This window comes from Nestor notabilis, unplaced genomic scaffold, assembly GCF_000696875.1.
Source record: "Nestor notabilis isolate BGI_N333 unplaced genomic scaffold, ASM69687v1 scaffold3268, whole genome shotgun sequence".
NCBI classification, from domain to species: Eukaryota; Metazoa; Chordata; class Aves; order Psittaciformes; family Psittacidae; genus Nestor; species Nestor notabilis.
The window spans coordinates 52,383-66,823 of record NW_009941449.1 but is presented as its reverse complement, the minus strand read 5'-3'; the positions used below and the strand labels follow the sequence as shown (position 1 = coordinate 66,823).

Sequence of the window (14,441 nt, the reverse complement as noted above, 5' to 3'; positions counted from 1 at the left end):
TTACCGCCCGCGAGTTGAGATAACAGCACTCCAGTAACTAAGGTATAATACAAACCACTACTGCTACCAATAATAATGATAAGAGGAATAACAAGGGAAAAGGACACAACCGCTCACCACTCGCCGACCGATACCCAGCCCGACCCGAGCAGCGATCTGGGCCTTCCGGGTAACTCCCCCCAGTTTCTATACTGGGCATGACGTGCTGTGGTATGGAATACCCCTTTGGCCAGTTTGAGTCAGGTGTCCTGTCTCTGCTTCCTCCCGGCTTCCCCTCCTCCCGGGCAGAGCATGAGACTGAGAAAGTCCTTGGTCAGAGTAAGCATTACTGAGCAACAACTAAAAACATCGGTGTTATCAGCATTGTTCCCAGACTGAAAGTCAAAACCACAGCACTGCACGAGGTACTAAGAAGGAGAAAAAATGACTGCTGTAGCTGAAACCAGGACAATATCTTTTTTCTGTTATTTCATATTTTTCATACATCCAAACATGCACACATGCCTCTATATATTTGCTTAAATCACAATAAATATATTCATGCACGTTCATATGTCTATGTATGTAGATAAAGTGCATAGTAAATTTTAACACTTTCTTATACATTAATACATTTCAAATGCTTTCTTTGTAGACTTTGGAAACTGACTTAGCAGAGGCAAGAGAACAAATAAAAGAGTTGCACAATATATGCAGTAACTTGTCATCTCAGGTAGCTGTGAAACAGGAAGAACTGACCCAGAAGGATTGTGATGTGATCAGATCTAGGTAAGTATTTAATGATTTCATTACCTTTAAGCCTGTATCTTCTAAAAAAGACTATTGTTCCACTTATAAAGCAGTATCTTGCATTAGAGGTATTTTTGTGCAACAGTATATTTTCATACCATTCTGTTCTGTAACAGAACAGAAATGCTGTAAATCATTTGGAAGTCTACCACTGGATAACAGTTTATGTAAACTGTGATATATTTTGACTCTTAATATATTATTACCAGTTTTTGACTAGGGGTGGACTTAAAAAATCCAACTTCTGTAATTAGCATTGGGTCAGAGAATTACCAGTTTCCACTGAAAGAAAGAAAAGACCTATATGATTAGTGACATAAACATTTAATTGGAGGGGCTAAGTGCCCTAAGTTTAGAGAAACGTTAAGCCTAACTTTACCTTTTTAATTAGAGTCAAATCTGGCAAGTCAGCAAAAGTCTACATAGGCCTGTGCTAAAGGTTTAAAGTGCAGTGATTTAAGCTTTATCTTAGGTCTTGCACACCATTTCTTTACACTGAATCTGTAAGATTAGTGCTACATTATTTGAGTTGTGGAAAAGAAATGAAGGATGGAATTAATTATATTAATTGACCAGACTGAATTCCTCAAAATAAAGGTAATGGCAGAAGACAATTGGTAACTTTAAGTGGATTGCTAGGAAGTTGTCCATTTTTCACCTCTTAGTTTTGGAGGGTACATTGTGTTTATTACATCTGTGTTAGATAAATAATATTTCCTTCAGTATTGCCTCAAACTGAGGTTATGCCTGAAAAGCTGCAACTAGGATGCTGAAGTCATTGGTATGGACACTCCTCTTTGCTTTCCAAGCAGAAATAATCTTACTGTAGGGAGTCAGCATCTTAAGTCTTTTTGGTAAAAAAATGTAGAAATACGATTTTTGATCCCTCTGACTTAAATTGTCATCGTATTTGATAAAATCTGTACGGGAAAAATACTATCTTGCTATTTTCATGTTTTAAAGGTGTAACAGTTGGATTTTCTAAAGTCAGTAAACATAGGTGAGTTTAATGGGAAGTTCTATTGAAAGAGGCAATCACTGGAATTTGTGAAATACATCAATGGACTAATAGGCTTTCTTATTTTCTGAAATTACACTCAGAAATATATCTTATCATGTGTGAGAGGACTAGGGACAGTGAAGAAGACATTTTTAAAGTAGGGTAATCAAGATTTGCAGAGTTACTGCTTGCTGCTTGTAATTTAGAATACTGTGAACTGAGTTGGCCAAATTATTGACCTTAAAATTTTTCAAATATATTCTTTGCTATTCACTACAAAACAACCTTTTAGAATTTGTCATAGGTGTCTCGTTTAAATATGTGATTAAAATAAGTAGTTTTTTGAACATAAGATCTGAACTTGAGATAACAAGATGGTCAATGTATTTATTTTGAAGTGTTTCAAGTCTTTTTCTGTATGTTTTTCCATACACCCAACCTTCTGTATTTATGGAAACGATTTTGGCAAAGGGATCATACGTTTTTCTGTGTGCTCAGATGTTTTCCTTCCCAGATACTTTACTGATATTGCAATGAATGGTTGTAAGTTTCCATATCACTAGTTTTTGAGTTATACTTGACATGTTATGTATGTATATATTTGATCAATATCATTATAGTTCAGTGTTTGTTAATCTTAATGAACTGTCTTTGGCTACAAGTGTCTTGGTGACATTTCCATTATGAAAAAAGAAGCCTAATGTTAAATGGCTTAGGTAACATTCACAGTTTCAGGCAGCAATTTCTGTAGTTAGCGATACAAACAGTGAATTTCAAGTATTCTAGTTTTTTTGTAGTACAGAATACTGAAGTTTCTCCTTATCTTCCCAAGGGGAAACATACATAAAACATTTTTTTCTTTTGGTTCTTAATGAAAAAAGCAACAACTCCAGAAATAAAAGAAATATCTTAGGAGAAAATTACATCTTTACATTGTCTCATCTTCTTAGGCCAAGATCTTAGAACTGTGTTCACTTCATGATTAAAACATTTGATGTTCCTTTTTTAACTTTTTTTTTTTTTTTTAAATTCTTGTTTGTAACTCAGACTTGTAAAAATATTGCATCCAATGGTCAGTTTTCATTTAATGCTGGCAGAAAATTCTTTGACAAATAGTGTGGAAAATACCCTATCTCCTTTACTTTCCCATCATCAATTTCAAACTTTTGGAGCTGAAAAAGGACAATCTGATTTACAAATCTCTCTGTTCTCCCCACTGCCCTGCCTCTCTCTCCCTGTCTACTGCCTGCCTGCCTTCCCCACCATTCCCTTTTTTGAAAACAGACCAGGAGCATAGTTGTAGTTGTTAGAAACAAGCTCTGGAGAGAGAAAGGAAAGAAACTGACTTCCTTCATGTAGCATCTTCTTTTAGCATTATAGGCAGATCCAGAAAAACAGTTCTTTAGCTGACACCTTGGTAATAGTGTCTGAAATTTTTACAGTAGATGCAAAAATGAATTGGAAATTAAAGTCTCTCAAGAGTCTGTGTACAAACTGGTCTGGTGCTGTTTCCTGTGCAGTCTTAACTTCTTGTTCTGTTCTGCATATCTGTCAGCTTTTTACAAGAGTTTTTTCAGTTTCACAGTAACTATGTCTGTAGACACTAAGGAGAGCTGTTTTTTTTTTAGGAGCAGTCTTTTTTAGCAAATTATCAGGGACCAAAATTTTATAGCACTATGGTCTCATTCTGGTGATACAGAATGGTGGTGTTTCTGAAAGTCCCATCTAGTGTCAGTAAAAGTCTGTCACATACTTCTGAGCTGTGGAAAATAAATTTTCTAAGACTAGCGAACAGAAAGTATTTACAGGAACCATCCTGCACAGCGTATGTCTCCAGAAAGCCACCACCTTCCTTTGCTGGCTTTGCTTATGCAAAGCACTCTTGATCTCACTGGGTTTAATTTCAACCTCCTGAAGTAGTTGTGAAATGTATTTCCTTGTTCCATTTTTCAGGTTTGTATTCAGTACAGATTTTCTATATCCATTTAGAGTCCCTGGTAGCCTTTCCATTTTGACATTCTTGAAGAACATTAAATCTTGCTGTTTTGTTTCTAAAGATTAACTCCAATGCGTCTCTGTGATTTAAGTTTTGAAATTAGGTGACATACCGGGTTTTAGAACTTTGTGTTTACTGCTGAGCACTTGGTGGTCTGTGTCTCATTGGCACAGAGCTCTGGTGGAACTCTGAACATCAAACTTGAGAGGTTCGCTTGACTTGCTGAGACCTGAGGCTTGCTGTCACAGGTATCCAGGAAATATTAAACTGTTGTGAATATAGTAAACCATTATAAAACTGAATTAGAATTTCTTGCCTCTGTGTTCTTACTGGAATTTTGTGCCACAACTTTATTCCTTTAAAATTAGTTGCTAGTCTAAATTTACTTCTGATCATTTCACAACCACTTTTTTTGTAGCAATATTGCTGTCTCCTCTCCCCTGCTCAGTTTACCTCTGTGCCGTAAATAATGAGGCAGTCAGATTTCTACTCAACCCTTATTTTGCTGCTCTGGGATTTTCAGGTTGTTCTTTGCTGTGTGCTGTAAACCATTTCTTAGTATCTGTGCCATTCCTCTGAGAAGCCATAATTCATAATGCCTGTCACTGTTGTATTTCTAAACTGCAGGTAATGGAATTTAGAGATTTCCTGAATTACCCCAAGCCCTGTTATATTTGCTTGGTAACAGGGGTAGCAGAGCTACTCAGAATTCGAGTGTATTTGCCAAAATTGTGGTGGTGAAACAAAGCCAGCATCACCCGAAGTGGTGGGTATGATGAACATTAGATCTATTTGCAGCAGTTATATAGCTCATGGAGTGACAGCAGCTACTTATTTCAGTTACATCTCTGGGAAGCCACAGTTTACTCTTAAACTCTTGGTATGTGCAGGACATAAAGGTTTTATTTAATGTTATCCTCTAAGGATACGAGGAAACTTTGGTTCCCATTCTTTGATGTGAGCACCAGAGCTACCTCTACTGTAAACAATAGTGTGACTCTTAAATATTGATATTGGCAGGACAAGGTGTTAGATCTTTGAGTCTTGCTACAGTCCAGTTTATAGAATCGTCATGTAGTATCAAGCTTGCAATGTTTAAAGCAAAATCTACTAAGGTTATCTTACTTTTGTGGCTGAAATACTTCAGTTATGCTTTCTATTTTAACTTGAGAAAAAAATGACTATTTTTCATTGGTTTTTCCTTGTGACTTGAAGAGAGGAGCTCACTTTCTGTAAATTTCTTGGTTTCCCATTGTATTGGTCTTGAAGCGTTAGATTAAAGACAGAGATGTGTTTGGTTTGGGTTTTTTTTTCCTCAGTAATATCTATTGACTTCAATGTTAAACGGAGTATGAAGTTACGTACTTTCAGTGTATCATGGTGATTATGGTGTGTTTGTTTATGGGGATGATGAGGGTGGTGGGGCAAAACCAGACATCATAGATGTTTCAATTTTGGTGCTTAGCTGAGAGAATATTGTTTTTTCTCTTAGTGCTGCTGATGGTGACTTTTTTAAGTTTGTGTTTGTTTAGAGTGTAGAGTGTATAAAAACATCAATATATGCTTATATTTTTATACATATATCCTACTTGTATGTGTACATGTACACATCCACGTATAATATATGCATATTATGTGTAGATGTATATATTTCTCCGTATGTGTGTATGTATATATAGTGCATTTATACATACATACCGGTGAGTATATATTTGTGGACACATATATGGGTTTGTGCACATGTATTTTAAATGCCGCTTATTACCTTTGTTACATCCAGTTCGCAATTTTTTTGTTATTTCTTCTGTTACATGTTTGCCTTGGAGTATCATTTTACTTAAGACTTGACATACTTACCCTGCTGCAATGACAGGCAGGTGTCTTTCTTGTAGACTGCTTGGTAGATTGCTGATTTGAGTAAGCATATTAATAGATGTTGTGAGCAGAAATTCATTTTTATGTTGTAACTGTTTTTCTGATTATCATGGGGTTGATTTTGTGTACTTGCTTTGAGCATGCTGCAAGCAAATCAGTAACAGAATCATTAAGTGGCTGAGACTGGCAGATACCTCTGGAGATTGTGTAGTCCCTCTACTCCAGCAGGTCCAGCGCTCTGCTCAAGCAGTATCAGCAGGCTGCCCAGCGTGATGTCCAGTCGACTTCGAGTATGTCCAAGAATGGAGACTCTGCAACCTTTCTGGGTAGCCTGTTCCAAGGCTACCAGGATTTGACCACTCTTACAGCATAAAACCTTTTTTTTTTTTTAATGGTTAAGTGGAATTTCATGCCTTTTTAATTTGTGCCCATTGCCTCTTCCTATTTGACTGGTTACCACCAAGAAGAGCCTGTCTACATCTTCTTTATAGACTTCCATCAGATACTTATACGTAATACCCCCTCTGAGCTTTCCTTTCTCCAGGCTGAAGAGTCGCAGCTTTTTCAGCTTCTCTTGTGTATGGCAGATGCTGCAATTCTTTCATCGTCTTTGTGGTCCCTCAATGGACTTACTTCAGTATATCCATGTTTCTCTTGTACTGGACCTAGAACTGGACACACCACTTTTGAATAGAGGGGAAGGATCACCTCCTTCCCTCTGCTGGTATTGCTTTTCTCGGGAGGGCTCAGGGTGTCTTTGGTCTTTGCCACAAGGGCACATTACTGGCTCCTGGTCAGCCTGGTGTCCACCAGCATCCCCAGGACATTTTCTGACAAGCTGCTTTCCAGGGGTCAGGCCCCAGCCTTTGCTGATGAATGGGGTTATTACTCCTCAGGGTCAATAATTTACACTTCCCTTTGTTGAATTTCGTGAGGTTCCTGTCAGCCCATTTGTCCAGCTTGTTGAAGTCCCTCTTGAATGGGACTTCATAAACATTTGGTGAAACAACCACTGCCCCCAGTTTTGTGTCATCAGCAAATTTGCTGTGGTGCACTTTGTCCTGTTGTCCAGCTCATTAATGAAGATGTTAAATGAGTATTGGCCTCAGTGTTAGCTTCTAGGATACTCCACTGATGCCTGGCCTTCAAGCTGGACTTTGTGCCACTGATCATAACTCTTTAAGCCCAGTAGATTCAAGCTAGATTCAAGTCCACCTTACCATACATTTATTTAGATCTCCTGTCCCTGTTTCTGTATCTGTATCCTTCCTTTTACATTTGAGTTTAGTCAGTGGAGGTCCTTGTTCATCCATCCAACAAGCCTCCTGCTACCTTTGCTTGACTTCTTGCTCACTGGAATGAACCACTGTTGATCTTGCAGTGATCCCTGAAAATCAACCAGATCTCATGGATCCTTCTTCTCTCCAGACTGACACTGTTCTAGATTCTTCCAAAGAAGTCCCTGAAAAAGCCTGTCTGCTTCCCTGAAATCCAGGGTTGTGATACTGCTTTTTGGCTTTCTCCCACCTCTCACTATCCTGAACTCCCATCGTCTCAAGGTTGCTGTAGACAAGGCTGCCCCGACCTTTACACTTGTGACCAGTTCTTCCTTCTTTGTAAGTATGTGGTCCAGCGATGTCTCTCCCCTTATCTCAGCCTGTTAATTTCCTATAGCAAGAAGTTGTCATCAAAGCACTGCAGAACCCTCCTGGATTGCTTGTGCTCTGCTGTGTTGTCATCCTTCCAGTTTATACTGCAGTGATTCAAGTCCCCCATGAAGACAAGGGCCTGCAAATATAAATATTCTTCCAGTTCTTGAGAGGACTTAATTCTTCTTCCCGATCAGAAAGGATCAGCAGGCAGCCCTTATGTCATCCACACTGGTCTGCCCACACCTGACCCACATGCTCTCAGATGGGTCATTGCCCATCCCAAGGCAGAGCTCCATCCATCCATTTAGACTACTCTTTCACATAAAGAGAAACTTTTTGCCATCCCAGCCTGTCCTTCCTGAAGAGCCTGCATGACATGGCGGCACTCCAGTCATGTGAGGTATCCTACCTTGTCTCCACGATCCTGATGAGTCCTGCAACTACAGACAGATCTCTAATTCCTCCTGTCATCTTCGATGGGAATATGCTGCGTGCATTTGAGCAGCAACTTCAGATGAACACCCAGTTGTGCCTGTTTCCCAGGAAGACTCTTAAGGCTCCCCCTAATAATCCTGTCAGCACTCCCCTATCTATGTGCATATGCTTGAGGTGGTCCTCCCTGAGAGTTGTATCCATCACAAGGTCGTTCCTGGGCACACCAACCTGTGCCCTTTTCTTGCCAGCCCTGGCCACAGCTCTCTCAATTGTTAGTTGGTCAACATCTCTCTCCCTCAGCATTCCTATTTTAAAGCTCCCCAGGTTGGCCCATCTGTTACCAAAGGTGCTTAATTCTGTGAATTTTGTTTGTATTGCCCCACTGGTGCCAAATAATTCCTGGTAAGACTGAGCATCCTTTCCTCCTTCATGTGCAGAAATGAAATTAAAGAAGGTTCCCTTTGTTGATTTACAATGTATAAATAGTACCTTATAGACTAAAGAGGATAAAAGCACCTGTAACATAACAATGCAAGTAACATACAACTACAAACTAAATAGACTGGTTGTGTATTTCTGTGTATCAAGAATTTTTCGGATTGACACTTTTGGTTTATGTAACGTTTTACTCAAAAGAAAAAAAAAAAGAAAAAACCAGCAATTTAGGGTATGTGTATGAAGGGGAAAAAAAAAAGTTTTATTTTTAAAATATAGTATAATGGAACTGTGACTAGGTTTCCTTATATTCAAAAATCCTTGAACTTACCATGAGCAAACATGTTAATGTGTTCTGACTGCGCTGCAGTTGCTGGGTGGCTGCAAGGTTGAGCTTTCCCCCCAGTCCCATCTCCTTTAGAATATGACTTGAAGCCTGATAAAGTCAACAAGAAAGATTCCCATTGACCTTAATACACTTTGTGGGCAGACCATTAGAAAATACATAATACTGTACATTCTCAGGTGACAGACACAGATAACTGCATTAATGTTTGCATACAAATTAAAGAGCAGCAATATAGCAGAGTAATCTTGGCAACAGCTACTACTATAATTTCCAACAGTATCTGAGGATTCAATGTTATCCCTTGTTTTTCCCTTCCACAACAGAATGAAGATCTGGAGAACCTGTATAAAATTAATATAATCTGTGTTTCAACTGCAGTGCAAAGTTGTGTTATTTTCTACTATTTACTCACAGTCAGGGAAATAAACCAAGTTCTTGTTTTGAATTCTGTCATAGAGTTTTGTTAAGTTCTAATATATCATTATGTCCCTGTTTCTCCTGCTGTGCTTATGAACAGAATTAAATTAGTACATATGAAGTACACACTGCAGTTTTGCTTTGGTTTCCTTACCTAATGCACCTCTACTGTTGTTAAGTTTTACCTCTTATTACGAACAATAGGACTTAAATACTGTTAATTAAGCCATGTCTTTAAGTGTTCTCCTGTAGTCTAACAGGCTTTTTTAAGCAGTGCTTTTTTAACCACATTACGTTGACTAGTATGCTGTTGTGGTACATGTAATTTCAATTTTAATATGATTATTCAGATGTACCTTTAATGAATAATCAACATATGAAGTACTGGCATAGGTCTTAAGAAATGTTTTTTTTTAAATTTCCCTTAAAATGGTTTCTTTGTCCAGTTTCTCAGGACCAAGGAAGCTGATATTTCAGCTTACCTTTAATCTTTTCCTGGATGTCTCCAGCAGTATTATAAAAATGTAATGATAACTCTTGTTGTTAATGGTAATTCTAAGTGCAGAGAAGTTCGTCACCAATAAAAACCTTTGAGGAAATAAGGAAGAAAATTAGTTAAAGTGCTAAGCTTATATTTCAATACCTGTATGTAATATTAGTTGAAATGTGCTTGTGAATTGAACAGGAAATTAAGTAGAAAATATATAAAGAGATATAAATGGAGTCTTCTAACAGGCGTTACAGAAAATATGCCAGATTTTTAATCATTGTGTACAATCTTCAGTTCCTCCCTAATTTAGAAGATTATCATCAGTAGAGTAAGATTCTCAAGCACACTAATTATATTAGATCTATCCTATAGTTGCATTACAAGATATTTCGTATTACTGTGTTTGTAGAACTTTTATTGTTATGTTATATAATGCACACCAAGGTTTACTTACTTTGCTTATGGCTGTCTCAGTATGCTGTAACTTCAGACAAAAAGCAATTTATCAGCAGACATACTTCAGTTGTCTAGGGAATAGAGGCATTTCAGAAGAGACTTGCTCTGCAGATACTCTGCAAGTTAAAAAAACCTTGTATCATTTCTTGATTGTTAAAAAAAAAAACAAACTTTTTACAGTCCATATGTTCTAAATATCTTACATTTTGACACCTACCACTAAAGAGTTAACTGAATATTGATTAGAAAGTGCTGATGCAGTAGTGAAAATCCATTTATTGTAAAGCAGTTAGAGGAACATTAGAGGAAAATTGAAAAGCATTCCATTTTGAAACTTAACTGTTTTGCAGATATTTCAGAAAAATACATGATAAATACATGTAACTTCTAGTGTTTATAAGGCAGGTGGCAGAAAAATAAATTAAAATAGGAAGCTAATTATCTATAATAAAATTATTTGAACACAGTGGAGGTCATTATTTTTCTTAATTTCTCTGTATTGCTTATTTTGCACAGGAAGGAGTTACAGGAGCTGCAGAATCTTTACAGACAAAACACTGAACATACAGCGCAGCAGGCCGAGCTGATAAAGCAACTTCAGGCTCTCAATACTGGTACACAAAAAGTACTGAAAGACCAAGAAGATGCTCACACAGCTGAAACAACATCGTATCAAAAAGTAATGTCATTCTGCTTTATGATCACAGGATTCATTTTAATGTCCATCTGTACAATAGCAATGGAAAGAGTAATCAAAGCACTGTGTTGTCTTGCGTCCTTTAGATCTCTGGATCTTGGTTGTTGCCAAAATGTGGTTGGCAAAGTAACAGAGCTTATTGGACTAATAACATCCCAGCATATATGTCCCCTTGCTTACATTGAATTGATGAGCCTTAAAAATTAAGGTTTAATTGTGTCTTATGAGTGATTGAGAAGCATATAAATTTCTTCATGTAATTTTGCATTATCTGTGTTTTTCGTCATCTCCTGGAGCTTTCCATTGCTAAATTCTCCAATTTGTTTTTGATAATTTAGGCTAAGAAATTCCCTTCACTTGTAAATAATGTATTTGTGTGAATATCAAACAATTTTACTCCTTTAAGATGCAAAAAACCTGCTCTATCAAAATTAACTGGAAAAATTGTTGCCATAATAGTGTTTTAAAAGGATAACTAATTAAGTTTTTTTTTTTACTATATTTACATTTACAGAACAGATTCACATTTTTGATGCATGCCAGGAAAAATGCTAACCCTGAAGAGCTGTCACATGTGTGTTCACTACTCAGAACTTCTCCTTTGAGCGTAACAAATTATATGAATGTGTTTTTCAGAAATACAGAAATACAGAAGATACATTTCCTTCCTTTTTAGAAACATTGAGAAGGAGGAAGACAAGGAACAAGTTGTATATGTTAGCTTTAACTTACCTTCTACCAATCTTGCAACTGTTTATGCTTTTTAAAAAAAACAGGTGTTTCCCTTTATCGTCTCAATTAGAGTATGCAGTTGGTGAAAAAATTGTGAAGCTAGCCTAAGTTAAGCCAGAGTCATTACTGGGTTTCTAAACATGTTTAGTTAACATTTTATAGTACGTAGTGCCCAGCACATTCTTGTGTACTGAACTCTGCATAAGTTTATCATTGACTACAGTGATGGAAGACTTTGTCTTTGTTCACTACAGTAGTAGCCCAGCCAAGCTACAGGTAGACTGCCTTCAAGGTGTCTTTTTGTAAAATATAAAAATATCTTATGCTTCTGGAAAAAGCTTGTTGGTTTTATTTTTTCTTTTTAATAAAAATATGTTAAAACAAGTATATATTTATTAAAGAAAAGTTATATATGTAAAAAAGAAGTCCTGTCCTGGTTTTAATGAGTGAAATAAATCTAATAATGTTTGTGGCAAATTAAGAGAACTTCAGAGGGGAAAAGGAGTCCCTTTATTGTGACAGTCCTGTCCTATACTTCTAATCAGAAGAACTGTATAAAATACCCAACTGTAGTTGCTTGAAAGTAACATGCATTTTTCAAATCACAAGACACACAAACCTACTGAAGTCACAGCAGGCCTTTGGAAAACTCAGATCTGTAAAAATAATACAAATACCTATTTTTTCTTTGAATGAGAAGACAAACTATTGCAGAAAAATGTTTGGGGTTTTTTGGCTTCCATGCATTAATAATATGCAGGCTGCAATACCTAGATAAGGATGTGTCAGCTATTCCATAAATGTATTGACAAAGGAATATTTTCCTACTGTTCCATATGGTATTGAGCTTATCAGTATGTACATCCTGTGGTACATTGTCCCTTACAGCAGTATCAGTGACCTCTCTGTTAGTGGTCAGATTGGCAGTGTATGCTACAGCTGAGGCAATGCAGTTGGTTTACATATTGGAAGACCATCTTAACCTCTGCCTTTAAGGAAAGCTGCTATTTGTGCTGATGTTAATTTGTGGTGCAAAACAGTTGACTGAACAGAAGAAAAAACATTTTTGATAAACCAGATCAGGGTCATGAACTTGCACTGGATTATACGTAAATCCATTGAGGAACACAAATTCTCTTCAAAACTCTAGCTGTAGTGGGAAGCATACACATGCGAAGATCTGTAGTCTGTTTTATCAAATTACGTTGATTTGATGTGCTACTACCCTTTTTTTTTTTTATTTAAGTAGAAATTTTAAGGGCGCTGTGTTCTACAATAACTCCTTTACGTTAGAGCATTTATGGAAACAAATTGGTATCTGTTTCATATTGCAGCTGTAGTTCTCATTCTCAAGGATAAAGAGTATTTTTCTAAAATGTATAGCATCTGTTTTAGTGGTCCCAAATGCTCCAGGGACTTCATTCCTGTGCTGGATTTAATGAGACTCAATAGATTTGTCCTCACCAACAATTTCAAGGTGGAGAGACTTCAATCAATACTAGGGATAATAAGACAAGAGGAGATTCTGAGCTCCTTAGCCAGCTTATCACAGTTTTTTTAAATTTACAATTTAGGGCCTTTGTTTTTGTAATGCAGTACTTTCCGTTCCTCTAATGTGGCCTTTTGGTTTCTTGTTAATCATACTGGTGAAAAATCTCTTAGTGGAAGGCCCTCTTAGCGAAGTGAAAATACTGTTATTTGTCATTAAGTAGGAAATCATAATTTGTGTTCTAGAAGTCAGCTCTCAAATGGAGAATACTGTGGATAGTGAGTGGTACAATACATGTTTGTGATAAAGAAAAGCACTGCTCAATAATTAGATTTTTGGCATAATTAGAAAACATAGCAAGAGTGCTCAATCATGAGGCATTGCAGAAGTCTGCATCAAGTACATGAGAAAGTAGATAAAAATAGGATCATGTCAGATACATTTTCAGATATTGTGGTTGGTTTTGTGCCTGCATTTGCCTTTGCTATTCCTTCTTGTGGTCAATGTGTGGAGATAGGTTGCTTTCCTCCAAGCTTGAGAATGTCAAGTTACTGGCTTTACCATTCTAACGTTAAATTTTATCACCTCCAGTCTTTTTTGCAACTGAACAACCCTGAAGCGTAGTTTAAAATTACGTTAATGTGTTTGGGTTTATGTAAGGAGCATTAAAATTCACAAAATAAAAGCAATACCATATAGATGTGTAAATGCTAATAACAATGCAGGTTCTCCATCAAACTGGAATGAAAAACATAAGTTCTTTCACACATGATAGGAGCTGAAACTTAGCTGTCCAGTCAGATATCCTGAAGCCCACATCAGTAATAAGAAATCATCATTTTTGTAGTCCACTTTGTCTCTGAAAGCTGTGAGAAACTCAAATCTTTAACAAAGATTATCTCACACTTTTGTTCAAGCTCCAGTACCATTTGTCAAGTGTGTTAATTACAGTAGTCTATTTATTTCTCGTATACCAAACACCACTAGAGTTGGTCATATGCTAGTAAGTAGATTTCAGCATCAGATGTGCCTGTAGGTTAAAGTTGAAGAAATCCTGGGTAGACTCTGGTATTGTCAGGGTGATGTTAAACTCTGCACTCACAGGTGATGATTTTCATGGGTGAAAAGCCCTGTACTTAGTATGCTGTGGTTCCTACGTATAGTAGTGTAGGGTGATATCTACAGAATGCTTAAGTGCCTGGGGAAAAAATAAAGTAAATAATCTTTAATTCTCAATCTGTCACTGATGCTTGAAAACCATTGCCTTAATGTTGCTGGCAACAGTAATGTATTTTTTTACAATATCATAGAATCATTGAATGGTTTGGGTTGGAAAGGACCTTGAAGCTCATCTAGTTCCAACCTCAGTACAACGTGCAGGGACACCTTCCACTAGAGCAGGTTACTCAAAGCCACATCCAACCTGGCCTTGAACACTGCCAGGGATGGGGCAGCCACAGCTTCTCTGGGCAACCTATGCTGATGTCTTACCATTCTCACAGTAAGAATATCTTTCTAATACTTAATTTAAATCTCCTCTGTTTTAGTTTAAAGGCATTACGATACCTACTGCAGTATGAATTATTAACATTTTCCTGCATTAACTAGGACTGGTGTTCTTTACAAGCC

General features: G+C 37.1%; 1 protein-coding gene across 1 annotated transcript in view; it reads left to right on the top strand.

Annotated features, from left to right (window-relative positions):
• The window catches only part of LOC104410651 (centlein-like), a gene marked incomplete at both ends in the record, with an annotated part of 78,335 nt that overhangs the window by 32,814 nt on the left and 31,080 nt on the right, over nt 1-14,441 (top strand). The window contains 2 exons of the mRNA XM_010020887.1: nt 635-768; nt 10,411-10,573. Of these exons, the coding sequence (XP_010019189.1) occupies nt 635-768; nt 10,411-10,573 (297 nt within the window). The remainder of the gene's footprint in view (nt 1-634; nt 769-10,410; nt 10,574-14,441) is intronic.